The sequence below is a fragment of the Phlebotomus papatasi genome, chromosome 3 (assembly GCF_024763615.1).
Source record: "Phlebotomus papatasi isolate M1 chromosome 3, Ppap_2.1, whole genome shotgun sequence".
NCBI classification, from domain to species: Eukaryota; Metazoa; Arthropoda; class Insecta; order Diptera; family Psychodidae; genus Phlebotomus; species Phlebotomus papatasi.
Window position 1 is genome coordinate 27,196,357 of NC_077224.1, and position 17,905 is coordinate 27,214,261.

Below are 17,905 nucleotides of genomic sequence, written 5' to 3' on the forward strand. Positions count from 1 at the left end.
GTATAATTGAAAAAAAAATCGATAGTGCAAAATTTTAAGTGAAACAAATATATCATTTTAACTGCAAATAATTTGGAGAATTGCCAACAGTGATGAAAACCTTTTAATAAAATGAAATGAAATGAAAATAATACATTTGATTTACTATATAGGTAACTAGTATTATTTTATAATTAAAAAAATAAAATAAAAAGACTCTCAGCTAAAACTTTTAATATCTCACTGGTGATTGCGGAAAGACATAAAGAAACCTAAAGAAAAATAGGATAATATTCGTTATGGTAATGTAGTTTCAGTATTCACAAAACTATAAAAAAAAGGGGTGGCAAAGCGTCCCAGGCTTTGCGAAATGCTCAGTCGTGACTTAGATGCTATACCTCAAAAATACTTTCGCATCATTTACGGTTTACCGGTTCTCAACCGATTTGAACCGATTCATAAATCACTCAATAGATTGCACAAAATAGTTTAAAGAGTAATATAAATTATATTCAAACAAAAATTACTTATCGGTAAATAACCGGTTCATTATCGGTTCACAGCCGATTTGAACAGACATATAAATCACTCAAAATATTTCCCAAAATACACCTCAGGACTAATTTAATTGGATTTCGTATAAAAATTATTTACCGGTTATGAACCGATTTATTACCGATTCAAAACCGATTGGAACCGGTTCAGTTTTTCAGAAATTCCAAGACCTTTCCAAAGAGCCCAAACATGACCCCATTCGCTTGATAAATGCGCTTTCTAGTGTCTTTTTAACCTTTGACCTTGAAAAACCGTTATTAGGAATGATTCAACGGTATTTCCGTCTAAGGACGAAATGTCCGCCTGGGTAATCTCTAAAACATATCCAAAAGTGAAAAAAAAATCTTTGGAACTTGGAATCTTCCGGGAACCTCCCGTGAGCCGGCCTCCGCACCATTAACGTGTCCTTCATTTTTCTCCACTCGTAAACAAAAAACATGTTCCTTTGGGATTATTGGAAAACGCGTCGTGCAATTTTTTTTTCATTTTTGGATATTTTAGAGATAACCCAAGTGGTCACTTCGGCCATTTACAAAAATACCGCTGAATCATTCCTAATAACGGATTTCAAGGTCAATAGCTAAACAGGCTCTGAACTAAAGAACGTATTTCTCAACCGAATTGTATCATGCTTGGATTCGTTGGAAAGCTCTTGGTTGGACTTTCTGACAAGCCTGAAGTGATTCCAATCGATTTTGAATTAATAATTCCATAATAATTTATTTATTTCTAAGCTATTTTGGGCTATATTTTGAATTATTAATAAATTGTTTCAAATCGGTAATGAACCGGAAAACTTAAGATAAGATTACTTTCTTCATTCATTAAACCAATAGAGAACATTAATAATTGTATAGGTAGGTAAATGATGTGAAAGTACTGTTGACGAAGTATAGCATCTAAGAATCTAATTCACGACTTCAAGCATTTTGCAAAGCCTGGGACATATTTCCAACTACAGTAGACTCTCGCTTATCCGTGGACTCTTTTTCCGGGTGACATAAAAAAAATCCGTGAGACAGTTGAATTTTAAAAATTTTGTTGACATATTTTCCCCGTTTTGGGTTTTTTTGTTAAAGCAAATGTGCTCTATCTACTGTTAATTCTTTCTCATTGTAACTTTTTTGGACAGTACGCATGTTTAGAGAGAATGTCGATTCAGTCAGATCAGAATTCACTCCATAAATTTGCAATGTAAACAAAAAAATCGTTAGATTTCAAACAATTTGATGTGTATCACTCTCAAAATCCGTGTGACATTTCGGTCCCGTTCCACGGATAAGCGAGAGTCTACTGTACAGTGCCCGGTCTCTAATCCGGATCGGCGTAATCCGGACGAGTTCTCAACGGTTACATATAAAAATAATTTTGAGGTTATGTATGCATGTCTGTTCATCAATGAAAATGAATTTTCTTGTGAAGTTTTTGTTTAATAAATGAAGTATAATAGCATAGAATTCACTAATTATGTCTTTTTAATCTTCTTTAAAACTTTTATTACTAATTCTACAAAAAAATCTTCTATTATATTTTCGAGACGTTGAATAAATTCAAAAAATCCTTCCAGATTACGAAGCGGACATCTGTCATATTGTATCCCAATCATCCGGATTACAAAGCGGGCACTGTATTTATTGTAATAGTTTGAGCTACTATCATGAATTGACAGAAAACTCAAAAAATTATGATTTTATTTTGGAAAATTCACACTTCCACTTCTCAAGACTTCCTTCCACATTCACTTCCAATTAATTGTAAACCACTTCCGAACGTTATTTCCTTTCCGAAGTCTAGAGATAGGAGAAACTACTGAACTTAGATTTGAATCAATTTATAAACGTTTGACAATAGAGAAATACTTAAACTGCCTGAAACTGCCAAAAATTTGATACACTATTTTTAGCAGCTTGAACGAATTTTATTCAAATACGGTTCAAAGGTTTAAGATTTTTAATGACATTTCTAAAAAAATATGAATTGTTTTGTTACTAGAGTTTATGTAATTCTCTTATTTACTTCCAAAATTGCTATTGACATTAAATTAAGAAAGGCAATAACAATCAAATTCTTTTGCAAAGAAAAAGGCTACTTAAACGTCACCCTGACATAGATATAAATTAAATTAATTCAGAAAAGCTATGTTCAAAATCGTGTTGAAACGCCTTGATTGAAATTCCTGAAATTCCTGAGCCTTGGGGTTTTATGGAATTCCACGAAAATCTCCAGATTTTAACTCTCATCCCATTTCAGGCAACCACTCTAGGACAACATAAAATCAATATATCTAATAGAAGCTGAACTGTTATTGCAAGATAAGAGAGAACATTTTTCAAATTTTTGTGAATTTTTTTTTACACAGAATTTTCTTCACTTGGTTTTTTTTTATTTAACATACTTTTACAGATTGAGAAAAAGACCATCTAACCCGGACATTTTGTTTACCTTTCCTAGTAATGGTAATCTATCCTGAAGTGGGAAGAAAATCCCGCAATGAGGATTCTATTAACTCGTAATGCTGAATGTCAGATTAAGATCAAATTCTGACTTATAGAAAGCTTCAATCTGATGCAGAACATAACAAAATCTCTCAAATAATTCCATATATACTTAGAATAATATTAAGGGATTGATCAATTCATACAAGAATATAAACACTTGGAGATTCCTCTCACTCAGTATTGACGCTTTAATTTTAATATGTATTCAACACGCGCAAATAATTTGTTTTGGCTCCTTGGTGGTTAAGAAATTGTGTTTCAGGGATTTACTGCAACATCATTCTTCGGCATTTTATCTTGTTGTGTCTCTGTGTCTCATCGCAGAGAGAAAGACATGGAGGAGTCACACACAAAATCACCAAAGAATTATCAAATGGCGCCACCAAAAATAGATGTACACACAACAACACCCATCCCCCCGCCCCCTTCATCGAAATTGTTACATTTTCTCACCCTCTTTGGCCTATTTTCCATTCCTGGAATTTTATAATACATAGTGTACGTACATATTACACATAGCTTAGAGAATGGATAATAGATAAATTCAATTATATTCCAAAATAGACGCATTTGAAGCGTGAAAAACATACTCAGTAAATTTTCACAAAAGGTATACCTAGTGATTATGTACGTTCATTTTGAAAGCGAAATCTCTTTAATATTTATCTATTGGTGTATTTTCTGCAAATACTAATTGATGATCTAGGATTTGGGAAACTTCCACGTCATGCTCTCGTGGAAATTTACTAGGAGTATCATCAGTGTTTTACCAGAAGTAAAAGAGTAAATGTAATAAATAAAAAAAGAGTAAAGTGCAAAGAATTATTTGAAAAGAAAAAAAAGATTTCTTAAAAGGAACTCCATAATGTTACAGCAACTCTAAATGGACTCAAATCCAATTTATTATTTTTGAGGAAGATTATAAAGGCATAGAATTGGCTTGACGATGCATTGCATATTAGTGGAGTCCCATTGAAACAGGAGGAAAAGTTCAAGTATCTCGGGGTGTTATTTTGGAGTGATGGTAAGGCAAATGTCCTAATTCAAAACCATTTCCAGACGCTTTAACTTTGACAGAAGATTCAACACATTAAGTTCATATTTTTTCTGAAGAGACTTACATAAATTTGCTCCTTGACTCTTCTAGAATGTTACAGTTTAGTGAAAATTCTTTAGATATAATTTGAAAACTTCTTCAATACAAGAAAAATACACGAGCGTAAAATGCTTCTATTGGAAACAAATTAATCCAAATGGAGACAAGGGAAAGTTTCTAATTTTAGACAAACAGTGTAAGTGAAACCGCGACGAAAGGCTTCCAAAACCTTGTTGAGTTGCTCTTGAGTGCAGGATTTGTTCTTATTCCTGGTCTTTTCTCCTTATCCATCTAAAAAAAATAAGAAAATCTCTCCAAAAAAATCATATTTCCGTGGTTTCCTATTGAAGCATTTGCAGACACTTCAGAAAAACATTTTTTTTTCACGAAATAGGTAATTATTTCATTTGGAAACTTTACGTACCGTTAACAATAAAATTAGCACATAATTTAACCAAAATTAGCCAGAAATATGTCATAAATATTAAAGAAAACAAATAAACAACAGTCACCTCATTTGTGTTTTTCATTGGAAAACATGGTCAATCGATGAAAAATTCGCTGGTGAAAAGGTACACTTTTAATTTTTCTGAGAAATTAACAAATTAAAATTTCTGAATATGAATGGATTTTCGCTTTATTTAGAGCAAAATTAACTAAATAATGAAACTGTGGTATAGAAAATATATAAATATAATAATTTAGTACTGTACTTATCATGAAAACAATGACGTTTCCATTTGGAGTAGCGAAAAATTTCCATTTGAAGCAGGTTTTGAATTAGCTTAATTTACCCCAGAATGAACGCAGAACTATCGTCGCGCATCAGTCAAGCTTCTACAGTAATTAAGGAGCTTGGAAGAAGCGTGGCGAGGAAGGCCGAGCTTAGACGTTCGGCTAAATTATCAGTTTTTAAAGCTGTGTTCAGGGCCTCGAGTGGGTCAGTGGATAGAGTAGTAGCTCTATGACTGCGAGGTCTGGGGTTCAAAGCTGAGCGACAGCAGAAAAAGATTTCTCATGCCATATCGGCTTTGAATTCGTCCAGCGAATGAATGAATAGTAATGTCAATGGTGCATATTGGCAAAAAAAAGTGAACCGCCTAAACAATAGAGGCTGGTACGAGAACGAGTTTCGACATGAAAGTGGTACTTCAGTCGATACAAATATTCGCTGTCACTGATCCCAAACACACACCGAGAAGGGATGCTGTGACATAGTAACGGCACTGGCTGCTCACAGAGCTGTGATATAGAGCGGCTACCCGTATCGGGGGATAAGATAGAATAGGAGTGGGGAAGCATAAGGGGCCTAATTGGTGGCCTGGATGCATCGGAATATCCGAAAATGGAGAACTGACCCCTGGCAAAATCTTATCTTATCTCTAAAGCTGTGTTCATTTGAAAAATTTTGGTCCGACGGGGTGTAACAAAAAATGGACCTAAAACACTAGATCTCTCTTGGTTTTCGCAATTTTATTCTTTACGACCTTTCGAGGATGAATGACCTCTTCATCAGGTATCGAATTTTGTTGGGAAAATCACGTAGGGCAGAGGTGTGCAAAAACCGTTGAAACCGAATAAACGTCAAAATAAGTTTGTTCTGTTAGCGTTTTGACCGTTTTGACCATTGATGTATATGTTTCTTTTGACGTTTATTCGATTTCAACGGTTTTTGCACGCCTCTAACGTAGGGGAAAGTGCCCATGCTTGATACCATTTGAAGCTTCGTAATGACTAAATTTTCTATGTTTCACAATATATATGTGACTCATCGCAACCATATTTTAAAAACTATGGGATAGTGGCCAGTTTTTAAAATATATTGCTGAGTCACGTTTATTGAGAAATATAGGAAAAATTTAGTTATTACGAAGCTTCAAATGGTGGTATCAAGCCTGGGCACTTTCCCCTACAGGCGGGAAATGGTCACATTTTTGGACTTGGAGACTCAAAGATTGCACTTTGAAGTTCACCATTCGACTGAGTCGATCAGTCGAATGGTGAATTTCAAAGTGCAATCGTGAACCAAGTCCAAGAAAGTGTACCCATTTTCCGCCTGTACGTCAATTCATCCTCGAAACGTCGTTCTAGACCAAATACGAAAATACCGTTGAATCATTTCTAATAATGCTTTTTCAAGATCGAAGGTTTAAAAAGGTCATGTGAGGGTTTGTTGTAAAGGTATTGGAATTTCTGACAAGTATGAGCCGGTATGGAATGATTGGATGATTTATAAGATCTAATCGATTGTGAGCCAGGGAACGGTAAATGATGTGAAAATATTTTTGCAACACACAGTACCGAAATACTGAGATCGAGCATTTCGCAAAACATGGGATGCTTTACTATTAAGTGTGAAGCGAGGGAGGAGAAGGGAGCCTCTGCACTCCCTGCACGAAATTGAAAAATAAAAAAAGCATACCCCTAAAAATAGTTGAAGAAAACTGAGATTTCGATTATTATCAGGACATTCTCATCTAACAAAAGCACTTTTACTGGCTGGAAAGGTTTTTTTTGAGTTTTCTAAAAAGTCCAAAATTATTCAATTTGGAGTAAAAAATTATTTCTGATATTTTTTTTTAATGAAACGTACAGAATCTATTATTAAAAGCTACAAAATGGATTGTCGGATGACTTAAAGAAGCTTCAAATCAACTTTTCCCAAAGCAGTTCAATGTTATATTAACAGAGCTTTCATGAAATCCTCAAGTTTTCACATCTAACCCCAAAAAAATCAAAATCAATGAAGTTATAATTTTTTGACAACTTTTGAAAGAAGAGTTAGGGTAAGTGTGCCAAATTTCGGCATAGTTGAATGCAAGCGCCAAAGTCTCAAGTTTGAAATGTAATATCTTTAATAGAAATTGATTTTTTTGTTACATTTTTTATAAGGAGTGTTGCTTGGAACCTTGTAGACAGTTTATCGTCTTTATTTACTCTAAAATCATTCTTAATACATTTTAAAATGAATAAAAATATAGACATAGCATTGGTGGCTTATTCCGGCCACCTTCATTCCCATAGTTCCTTGCTCTTAAGGAATTCTTCCAATGTCTTTCAGATTATCTTGTTCGTCGAAGCGATTTTTTAAAACTATTTTCTGCATTGTATAATATCTCTAGACTAGAGTATGACAAAACTAAAAATTCATGGAAATTTGAGGAACAAAAAATGTGGCCGGAATTGCAAGCTGGCCGGAATTTGGTACACTTACCCTATAACTAAAAATATTAAAAGCTAAACGCGTCTGTAAATTGGATGAACAACCTCAACTAATAAATTGATCCAAGAAATATTTTAAAAAAAAAACTCACCGTCTTAGGCGTTTTCCAGGACTCCCTGAAGGTCCACCATTTGTGCTGGCCTCATTATTGGCCTCGTGTTTCTTATCAGGGCTCTTGAAGAACTTGCGAATTGCTGAAGCAACCTTCTCCTTCGATCTAGCAGCTGCGGACATTGTGTTTTGTTTTTTTTTTTGTTAAATAACTCCCAAAAATCTTCTCCTTTAAAGTCTTTTCGTCTTCTGTTTTTTTTTTAGTCAATCTTGCCAAGAACTTTCTTGGAATGTTTTCTCTCTATGTCTTTTTTGCAATTTACTTTCTTTATTTAGGATTTAATAGGGGAAATTTATCAGGCCTTTTGAGTGATTCTAGAAAGAAATAGAAACCAAAAAAAATTATTGTTTATGCGAATAATGAATCAAAGCAGAACATCGTACATTATATCAATTAAGTATTCCTATCATTTCCTACCAACACTTATATATTCTGCCTTATCTTTGGCCTTTTGAGGGTAAAATAAATGAAGAAAAGAAATTCTCACCCACTCTTAAACACATGGCAGAAGCGCATTGCAGATTTACGTGACTTGCTACAGAGGTAACAGGTAATAAAGCGCGGCATTTTACTTTTCTAACGTAATACTTTTTTTTGCCGTTTCTCTACTTGAGAGAAAAATTGATGTAAGACAATATTTTCTAACTCAGAGAAATTTTCCATTGAATAAAGAAAAATTCGACGTAAAGGGATAAAACAGAGAGAAAATGAAGTATATACCCTTGTCTATTCCTTACAATTTTGTCTGCTGAAAATCATCATAATTCTCAGTCTTCTACTCATCCTACTACATTTTCACGCTATCTGTCTATCGTCATCATTTGCCTTTATTTACGCAGTTGAATAAATTCTGAGATAGAGCACTCACACAACATCCTTTAAGAACACGCGCAAAAAATTGCAGGAAAAGAAAAAAATGAAGTTAATTTGTTTAGGAAATGCGATTTCGATGGGTACTTCCTTTTTCACTGCACAGTTAAGGAAATGGGGTTGACAGAGGGTATAAAACTAGAATCCATTAATTAGGAAGTATTTTTAAACCAATAACATACTATTCTTATTCTTAGTTTTTTTTATGCAAAAAGTAGAATTGCAGATGCATCGACGATACATTATTAAAGTTGTTTAATTACCTAAAAATCGTAGGAAAAACATTTGGTGCAGAAGTTCGAACTAATTCAATATAGGGTAAGTGAGCCAAATTTCGGCATAGTTGCATGCAAACGTCAAAGTCTCAAGTTTGAAATGTAATATTTTATATTCAAATTGATTTTTTTTAATTCTTTCTTCTTAAAGAGTGTTGCTTGGAACCTTGTAAAGAGTTTACCGTCCTTATTTACTCTAAAATCATTCTTAATACATTTTAAAATGAATAAAAAATTAGACATAGCTTTGGTGCCCTATTTCGGCCACCTTCATTCTCATAGTTCCTTGCCTTTCCAGAATTTTTCCAATATCTTTTTCACGTTATCTCATTTGTCGAAACTACATTTTTTTGTTATTCTTTTGCATTGTATAATCTCTAGAGTACGTAAAATCTAAAAGTTCATGGAAATTCGAGGAACAAAAAAGGTGGCCGAAATTGCAAACTGGCCGGATTTTGGCACACTTAACCTTAAATTTTTTTTATTCCTTAAGGACCACGGCCAAGTATTAAGAGTATATTCGTTTGGCTTATAAAGCAAATTGGGTCTTCGGATATATTTCCCCATTCAAATAGCCCTTTTTTGCTCTGTCAACTGATTACTGAAGGATTATTCATAAAATACATTCATACATTCATAAAATTATATAAAATAAATTTTTCATTCAAAACAAATTCGTAACACAAGTATTGGATAATTCAAGCACACCCTCCAGTCTAGAGCCTTTCTTACCTTTGACATTAAAAAATCGGCTTTAAAGGAATTATTCAAGATCATTTTTAAATAAGGATGACTAATGGAAAAATCACACGACGTGTTTTCGAAATACGGTAGAAACCATATTTGAAAGTAGGAAGAAAAGGAAAAGTTAAGGTCAAATGGATGTCCCTCGGAAATCTCGAGTCACTATCTCAAACCGTTTTATCTGTAGCTGTGCCAACGGTTAGACAAATGAACGGGCAGACAATGCGTAGTAATTGCAATACAAGCTTTGTGCCATATAAGTTTAATGTCGATTTAATTTTATCTTTTTATCATAAAATCGTCTTGAAATTGAAAATTCATCAAAAGGGTATTTTAAAAAAAAATCATTATGGCCCTGGCACATCTTTTAGATCGATAAAATTTCATGAAATCAAAATTTGCGGTTACCTTACGTTCTCAAAAGATTTGCGTATGTCTATCACATTCTTTCGCACTTCAAATTCGATTGAGCTAAATCGAATTTGTTCTGATGTTCAAAAGAAGAATAAGAAGAGTGCGAAAGAATGAGACAGATATTTGGAAAGCGTGTGAGAAAGAAGGGGATTCGAATTTCGGCTTCGTGAAATTTTCCTGGTCTAAAAGGTGTGCCGGGGCCATTAACATTTAAATTAAATTTAGGAAATGATACCGATTCTTAATCGATTCATTACGGATTAGCACTGATGCAGTTTGTTTTGAAACTTTAATGACTTTTAAATAAAGCCAAAATTAATAAAATCTGTTGAAAACTAGGCTTTCCAGGGTAGTTGACCTTTGACCTTGAATAATTCAAGATAACGATTAACGACATATAACGACGAGCGAAGAATAAAGGTTTCTATGTTACCTGGATCACGACTTATTCTACAAGACGGAACATGGTGTAAAATACGTCAAAACTGTTTTTTTTTGTCTAAAATTTCCCCATATATTCAAATTTCATTTATTTAAAAAATCCCTCATTCAAAGACTGGTTTCATTCATCAACTAATAGGAATTATTTACGTTTTAGACTTCAGATGAACCTACTTGGAAAAATCTCGTCCACCAAAACGTTTTTTTTTTTTTTTTCAAAAAGGTTTCCAGAAATCACGCCCCGGATGATTTTTTTTCATTATCTTGAAAATAAAAATTAGAAAAAATATGCTGTGTTTTAGTCTTTTTGACACACGTGACCCCTTAATGTAAGTGAAGATTTAAGGTGTCTGCACATTGGAAGCAATTATAGTTAAAAATTGTCATTTTGACACTCATAAGTGAAGTGCCAATTTTGCTTCAGCGGTAAACATTAAATAGCCCGCGCTCCCCTACCTTTTTCAATCTCTATTCTCATCTTCTTCTGGGCATAAGGGAAGAGCTCATAATTTTGGACAGTTCCTAAATTTGTACACTTTGAGGGTAAAATTGAACACTAAAAATAAATTGATTAAAATTATGGATTTTTATTCTAATATTTGATGAATAATGAATTCTATCTAAATATTTGTTCTTTTTGGAAGATTTTAACACTAAATTCGTTACATTTTGAATATGATTTGAGTTGAAATTGCTTTGTTGACACATCAGTGTGAGCAGTTGCTTACGAGAAATATTACAGAACTTCGTGGATTACTTTAGTCTTATTTAGTTTTGGTGAAGTACTAACAATTTTTCCTCGCTTTTTTTGAGTGATATTATTAAATATTCATTGAATATTGTGTTGACTCACGTTAATGGTGAATTGTACATTTGACCTGAAGTGAGATTTGCCTTGTTAATTACGTTTTTCGTATAAAACATGGGCAATTTTCAAGAGATTCACTAGTGAGGTGATACTTCTTATTTTGGACAGGTGTTTTTTTTTTCCTCGAAATTTCGTGAAGTCTTAGCTTTTGTGATGACTAGGTTGGACAAATGCCTGGAGAAACCAAGGAGCATTATATCTATGAAAATCTCTACGAAGTGAGAAAAGTCTTAAAAGGCTTCCGGAAAGGCCACTGAATGCGCAAATCCGCGCATATTTGAAGTACCGAAGTCAACTCACTTCAATGAATGATATCGAAAGTTTCCAGGCTTCTTGTGACATTCTACAGTTCCCTTACATAAACAGGAAGAGGACTTAGTTAGATAGATTCTTGAAATGGAGAACAATGGGCATCCTATTGCGGCGAATTAGCTGTCCAAGTATACAACCAACACTCAGAAAAGAGCTTATTTGAGGCAAGGTTTAAAATCAACTATAAACAGGGTTAGCCACGGTTTAATTTTAAAAAGGTTTTAAACTGTAAACATGAGTTAACCCTGTTTTAGCAATTTTAAATCCTTTTTTTAGTGAAGGATTTCACTATTAACCTTAACACTTCGGTTTAAATCTTGCGCAAGGTTTGACTGGTTTTAAATTTCTATCATGGCGAGATTCTTAATGCATTTAAGGGTTTCTCGTGTAAACTTGTCAAGTGGAATCAGTAAGAGAAAAATGGTGTTTAGTGTTCAGTGTGCCTCAAAGAATGGAGGCATTCGCGTTGACATTTCGGGGATTGGGGCTCAATATGAGCCCCCAGTGACCACCCAGGGACATATCAGCGACATAGAAGAGTGAATTGTGAAAAGTTCTGTGGTAAGTGGTGCTTAATTTTCTTTTCAAGTTTGTAACCAAACGTGCGCGTCAAGAATCAAAGTGCGGAGTTTTCTCTCTTTTTCATGAGATTTTCACTGAATTTAGGGTCAATTTTACCGTAAATGTGTAAATAAATGGTGAGCAATGTATTTTCTAAAAAAATCTCGGTGAAATTCTTGAAGATTTTAGTGGAAAAAGCGTGAAAATTCTGTTCACTGAGGATTATCCGCACGCCTAAATTTTAAACCCTGTCAAGATTAGGATCTTACCCCTGTTTTAACCTTGAGTTAACCGTGTTTTAATCTCTCAAGGGTTGATTTTCATCCTTGCCACGGTTAGTATTGGTGCAATGTGTGCGCGTCTAAAGCTATTGTGCGGCGTTTCCTCAAGTTTTCACAGAATTTATCCCAATTTTCCACCATCAATGCCTAAATAAAGTGAGAAATTTATTTTCATAAAAAATATAGGTGAAATTCTTGAAGGTGTTAGTGGAAAAAGCGTGAAAATGCTGTTCACTGAGGATTTTCCGTACGCCTAAATTTTAAACCGTGTCAAGATTAGGATTTTACCCCTGTTTTAACCTTGAGTTAACTTTAAGTGTTTTAATCTCTCAAGGGTTGATTTTCATCCTTGCCACGGTTAGTATTGGTGCAAAGTGTGCGCATCCAAAGTTAAAGTGCGGCGTTTTCTGTATTTTTAACGGGATTTTCACGAAATTTTAAAAATTATTATTTTCATATCTTCATCTTTATTTTATAAAAAAAAAAATCGATAAAATTTCTCGTGATTTTAGTGAAAAAAACTGTGAAATGCTGTTCACCACAAAATATTCTAAAGACTTTTGAATTTTAAACTGTGCCAAGATTACGTTTTAACTTCTTTTTTTTAATCTCGAGTTCACCGTTTTATACGTTTTCTATTTTCCACGGGATTTAGTCTCATTTATTGCTAATGCATAAACAACTATCTATCTATCTATCTATCTACATGTCTAAACGGTTAAGATAAATTTTGTAATTTTAGTTTATGTTACCATTTTTTCTTAGATGTCGGAACTCCAGATTTGCAGAAGTTCGAACGAGAGGATCATACTGAAACATGGAAATTCTACCTAAAATTTCAAGAGGAGAGAGCAGAAGTACGCCAGGGAGCAGTGGAAAGTGCGAAATAAAATAATTGTCACCGTCCTAACCTTACACATCTTTGAAGTGGTGCAGGCTGAAGCAGGATTGATTAATTTAAGGAATTTCGTAGGTTTCAGATACCAAAAAATATACCCTCTTTAATTTTTTTAAAATATAATAAAGAATATTTCTTCAAATCCAACTCTGAAACATAAAAGTACAACATTAGAACAATATTTTCTAAAATTTTCATTTACAAATTTCAAGAGGCTGATCTTTTAAAATGATTTTCGGAGACATAACTCACATAATTTTTCTCTGAAATCAGAAAACTAAATATTTGCTGTTAGCAGTTGAGTAAAAGTTATATTTCAACGGAAGTTTAAAAACATGAAATTTGTTTTCAATAGCATTTTTTACAACACCATGTATTTTACACTACATTTCGCTGTGCAAAATAAGGTATGATCAAGGAAAAAAAAAACAAATCCTTGTTTAAGTTTTAAACAATCAACTCTAGAAGTATGTAAATTTTCGATGAAATTGATGCATTAGTTTTCGAAAAATTTTGCATATAAGTCTCACAAATTGAGATTTTAAAAAGAACTTTTAAAGTTGATGCTTCTCAATTGGCTTTAAATAAATTTGTAAAGGCTCTATCGTAAAGTTTCTCACTGGGTTGAAGCTTTGAGATGAGAAAATATTCTTCACATGTTGTACTTTGTTATCAAAGAATCTGTATATATTTTTTTTAAAAGTTGCAATACTACAAAAAATTTCTACTAGGGTGTATACGCCATGCTGGCGTATACACACTAGTAGAATTTTTTTAAAAAATGCCTTTTTTAAGCAAATTTCCCATATCCTTGTGGGTAGAAACGTCAGAATTTTTTAAAAAAGGCATTTAAAAAAAAATCTACTAGTGTGTACACGCCATAAAGCTGTTAAGGTAATCTAGATATATTTATTTATTTTTCATTGAGATAAGATTAAATATTGAAAAAGAATATATATAAGTAAACAAATACTGTCAATTTTTCTTAATGGATTTTCCTAAGTTTTTGCTTAATTATTTTGAAAATAACTTTTCTCATGCTGTTGTAAAATTTACTCCCTAGTTTTTGCTAATATTGTTTAAAAAAGCTTTAAATAACAGATATTTTTACGATACCTTAAAAAAATAATAATATAATAAAGTTTAAAGTAATGAAATAACTAGGAGTTATAAATTCTTATATTTGTGTTAAATTGTAATTATTTAATAGTAAAATAAGGAATTATAATGATATATTGTTAGAGAAACAAGTACCATTTTGTTGTAATAAATTCTAAATGTTTACTTAACCTAATTATAATTTTTTTATACTTCTACACTGATGTATGTATATGAGAAATTCAAATCTCACTTAAGTAAACTTCTTGGAGATCATTTTTCAATCTTTGTTAGAATTTAAGTCAAATTTACATGTAAAACAATTAAATAAGGCTTAGAAATTCCTTTTATAATATTTTTCTTCACTGAGAAAATAAGAAAATAACGACTAAAGTATAAACTTTTTATTCTAGCCGTTACTTTTTATTTCCTTAGTGATGCAAAATATTATAATAAGAATTTCTAGTTTTATTTAATTATTTTCCAAGTAAATTTGATTTTAATCTTAACAAGGGTTAAAAATAGTCATCCAGGGGTTGAAAGAGGCGAGATTTGAATAAACTCATGACAAGGGTTGTTTTTCCGCTTACCAGGGGTTGATGGAAACAAGGATTGAGTGTAACCCGTGTTACGGGTTAAGCCATACTCCTTCCAGGGTTTGACGAAACAGGGTTTACGGTATAAACATGGCGAGGATTGGTCTTCATTCTTGCCAAGGTTTACTGAGAAAAAGGTTTTAAAATATACCCCTGACAAGGATTATGGTTTACTCTTGCCAGGGTTTGACGAAAACAGGGTTTAAAATATAATCGTGACGAGGATTGGTCTTCATTCCTGCCAAGGTTTACTGACGGCAAGGTAAATCAATATCCATAACAGGATTTGACTTTCTACCTTTTCAGGGTTTGGTTGAAACAGGGTTTAAAAAATACTAGTACATCAAACCTTGCCACGTTTAGGTTGAAACAGGGTTTGGCATCAGTTTGATAGACAAACCCTGTTTTACATACCCATTTAACCGTGGATTTTTTTGAGTGAAGGTGTCCAAAATTTGAGTCAAATTCACCTCTACATATCAATTAATTTTTAAACGTATTAAGACTAATTTTTGTAAACACAAAGACGATAAATATTTTGCAAAGTGCCTAAACAACACTTTCGAAAAGAGAGTAACAAAAAATATCAATTAGTTTTGAAAATAACGCATTTTAAACTTCGAACATTGATGCTTATAATTACCCTGTCCAAAATAATGAGCCTTTCCCCTACCAAAATCAATCTCACAACTAACCTATCATTTATAAGTGAATCTCATATTGACATCATTTCCCCTTTGTGGCTTCTACGGCCTCTAGAAATTTATATCCATATTGAAGCAAATTGCCTATGCTTGATATAGAAAAAAACTGTCAAATATAGACATAATTTTCTCTAGTGTGTAGATGCTTTTACAGACGAATTTACTTGCTCAGACGTTGTATATAATGTAAAGCAACGATAGCATAAGATTAATTTGCAAATTGTAATAATTTGAATTAAACACTTTATCAATCACAGACGAATTGTCTTGCGATAAACTCGATGATTGTTTAAAGTGAAACCCAGTGAATTCCTGAGAACAGATGATGAACTACCCCATCTTCTCTCACTTTATCGCATCCCTAATTGGAGGTACATATACGATTTTATTACATATTGATGAGGGTAAATCGTGATCTGATCTTCTAGGGCTATACATGTGCATTCCGCGATTGAACAAAAAACCACAATTTCATTCAATAGAAAATGAATGCAATTGAAATGAAGTTGTGCATTTCATTCAATAAATCCTTCATAGGAAATTTCCCTCATGTTCCCCATCGCTTTAGCGTAAATTTCCGCCCATATACACAATTCATAGATTATTCCGCTGAAAAATATTCTTTCTTTAAGCCGCATTTATGCAAAATTTTAAATAATAGAGAGACAATTTATTTTTTTATTTCTTCCCTCAAAATATGCTTACCGCATTAAATTTTTCACATTGTGAAAATTGTTGAGATATTTCTGTCTGACACACAATCCTTCATCTTTTTCCTAACATATTATAGAGAAAATTTTCAACCCTCCCCCCTTTAAGGCGAAGAAACTATTGTGCTTCACTTCCCATTTCAAAAACTTCAATCAGAATTAAAAGCATACACATCCACATCATGAAAATAATCGAGAAATGATATTTAATTTTTTTTATTTACATATTCACATGCTTGGCTAAGGGGATGTTGTAAATTTTCTGTGAAGAGATATATACAAAATATGATATAATCAAATATATATCATACAATGAGTGACGTACATCACAAATTCGTAAAAAACAACAATAAGTATGATTACATTTTGGTTATATACTGTTTTCAGATGAAAATTCAACAGGAAGGAATGAATAATCACTGAGTAGCAGAGAATAGCAATTTGTCATAATTAAACAGTATTTCAATTATGAGTTATATTTAGATCAAAATAATTATTGTATCAGTTACCTAAATAGGGGAGATTGGGGTACCATTAGCCAGGGGTAGAATAAGACAATGGATTTTTCTCTTTTCCCTTAAAACGTAGGGGAAAGTGCGCTCCTTTCGAACGTACATACCGTCGTTGCGGGTGACTTTGCACGTTTTTTCGCTGTTTTTCAACTTTACCCTCTAAAAGTGGATAGTTAAAGTGAAGGGAGGGGGGTGAATGGGTAAAATTATTTGTATTCAGTTGTTAATGAATAGATTTTGTGCCACTAACATTAATTTTATAAAATTTTACCATGTTTAAAAAAATCAAGAAAAAAGGCTTGCACTTGGGATAAGGTGCGGGTGACTTTGCACTTTTTAATAAATACTAAGAAATCAACAGTTTCTGATAATAAACGACAATGAAGATGTTCAGTTCTAAGGGTAAGATGCACGAGATCTACAAGATGACGTGGTCGCCATCTTGATTTGACGTTTCTGTCCGCCATTTTGAATAACTGTCAAACCCTAAAACTAGTCCGATTGGGTTGAAATTTTAGTATGTTGTAGCTGATGCCAAGGCCTTTTCAAAACGTATCTATGTTCCAGTCTACGTCAAGTATTTACCTAGATACAGAGGCTCAAAGTTTAAAATTTTGAAATACTCATATTTTGGCGGTCTTTATTTTTTAATTTTCAATATTTGAAACCTTAACGAAATGCCTCAGTAACCATTAAAAATGGTTGAGACTTTTATTTTATATATTTATTTACTCTAACATAATTAAAAAATAAGTAAACGAAAAGTACATTTAATTATTTTTTTATTTTTCATCTTTGCGAAAACAGTTTATAAGATTCTCAAATAATGCGCTGTTATAAACAAAAACATTACTTTTCTTTTTGTTTGTTAGATCTCATCGCCTTACGATAGCGCTGTATTTTTTGTGATGATTTTGATAAAAGAAGCTCCATGTAGTTCTGTATTCATGAAAATGTCAAAATTTTGAACTTGGAGCCCCTATATCCAGACAATCGCTTGACCTAGGTCGGATTTTATATATGTTCTGAAAAGGCCTTGGCATCAGCTAGAACATACTAAAATTTCAGCTCAATCGGATGAGATTTTTGTTTTGACAGTTATTCAAAATGGCGGACAGAAACGTCAAATCAAGATGGCGACCATACCATCTTGTAGAT

At 32.9% G+C, this 17,905-nt stretch overlaps 1 protein-coding gene across 2 annotated transcripts in view; it reads right to left on the bottom strand.

The window, feature by feature from the left end:
* The window catches only part of LOC129807412 (ubiquitin-conjugating enzyme E2Q-like protein CG4502), a 52,597-nt gene that overhangs the window by 9,527 nt on the left and 25,165 nt on the right, over positions 1-17,905 (bottom strand). For both annotated transcript variants that reach the window (XM_055856660.1, XM_055856659.1), the window contains exon 2: positions 7,443-7,777. In XM_055856660.1, the coding sequence (XP_055712635.1) occupies positions 7,443-7,585 (143 nt within the window). In that variant the 5' untranslated portion in view covers positions 7,586-7,777. The remainder of the gene's footprint in view (positions 1-7,442; positions 7,778-17,905) is intronic.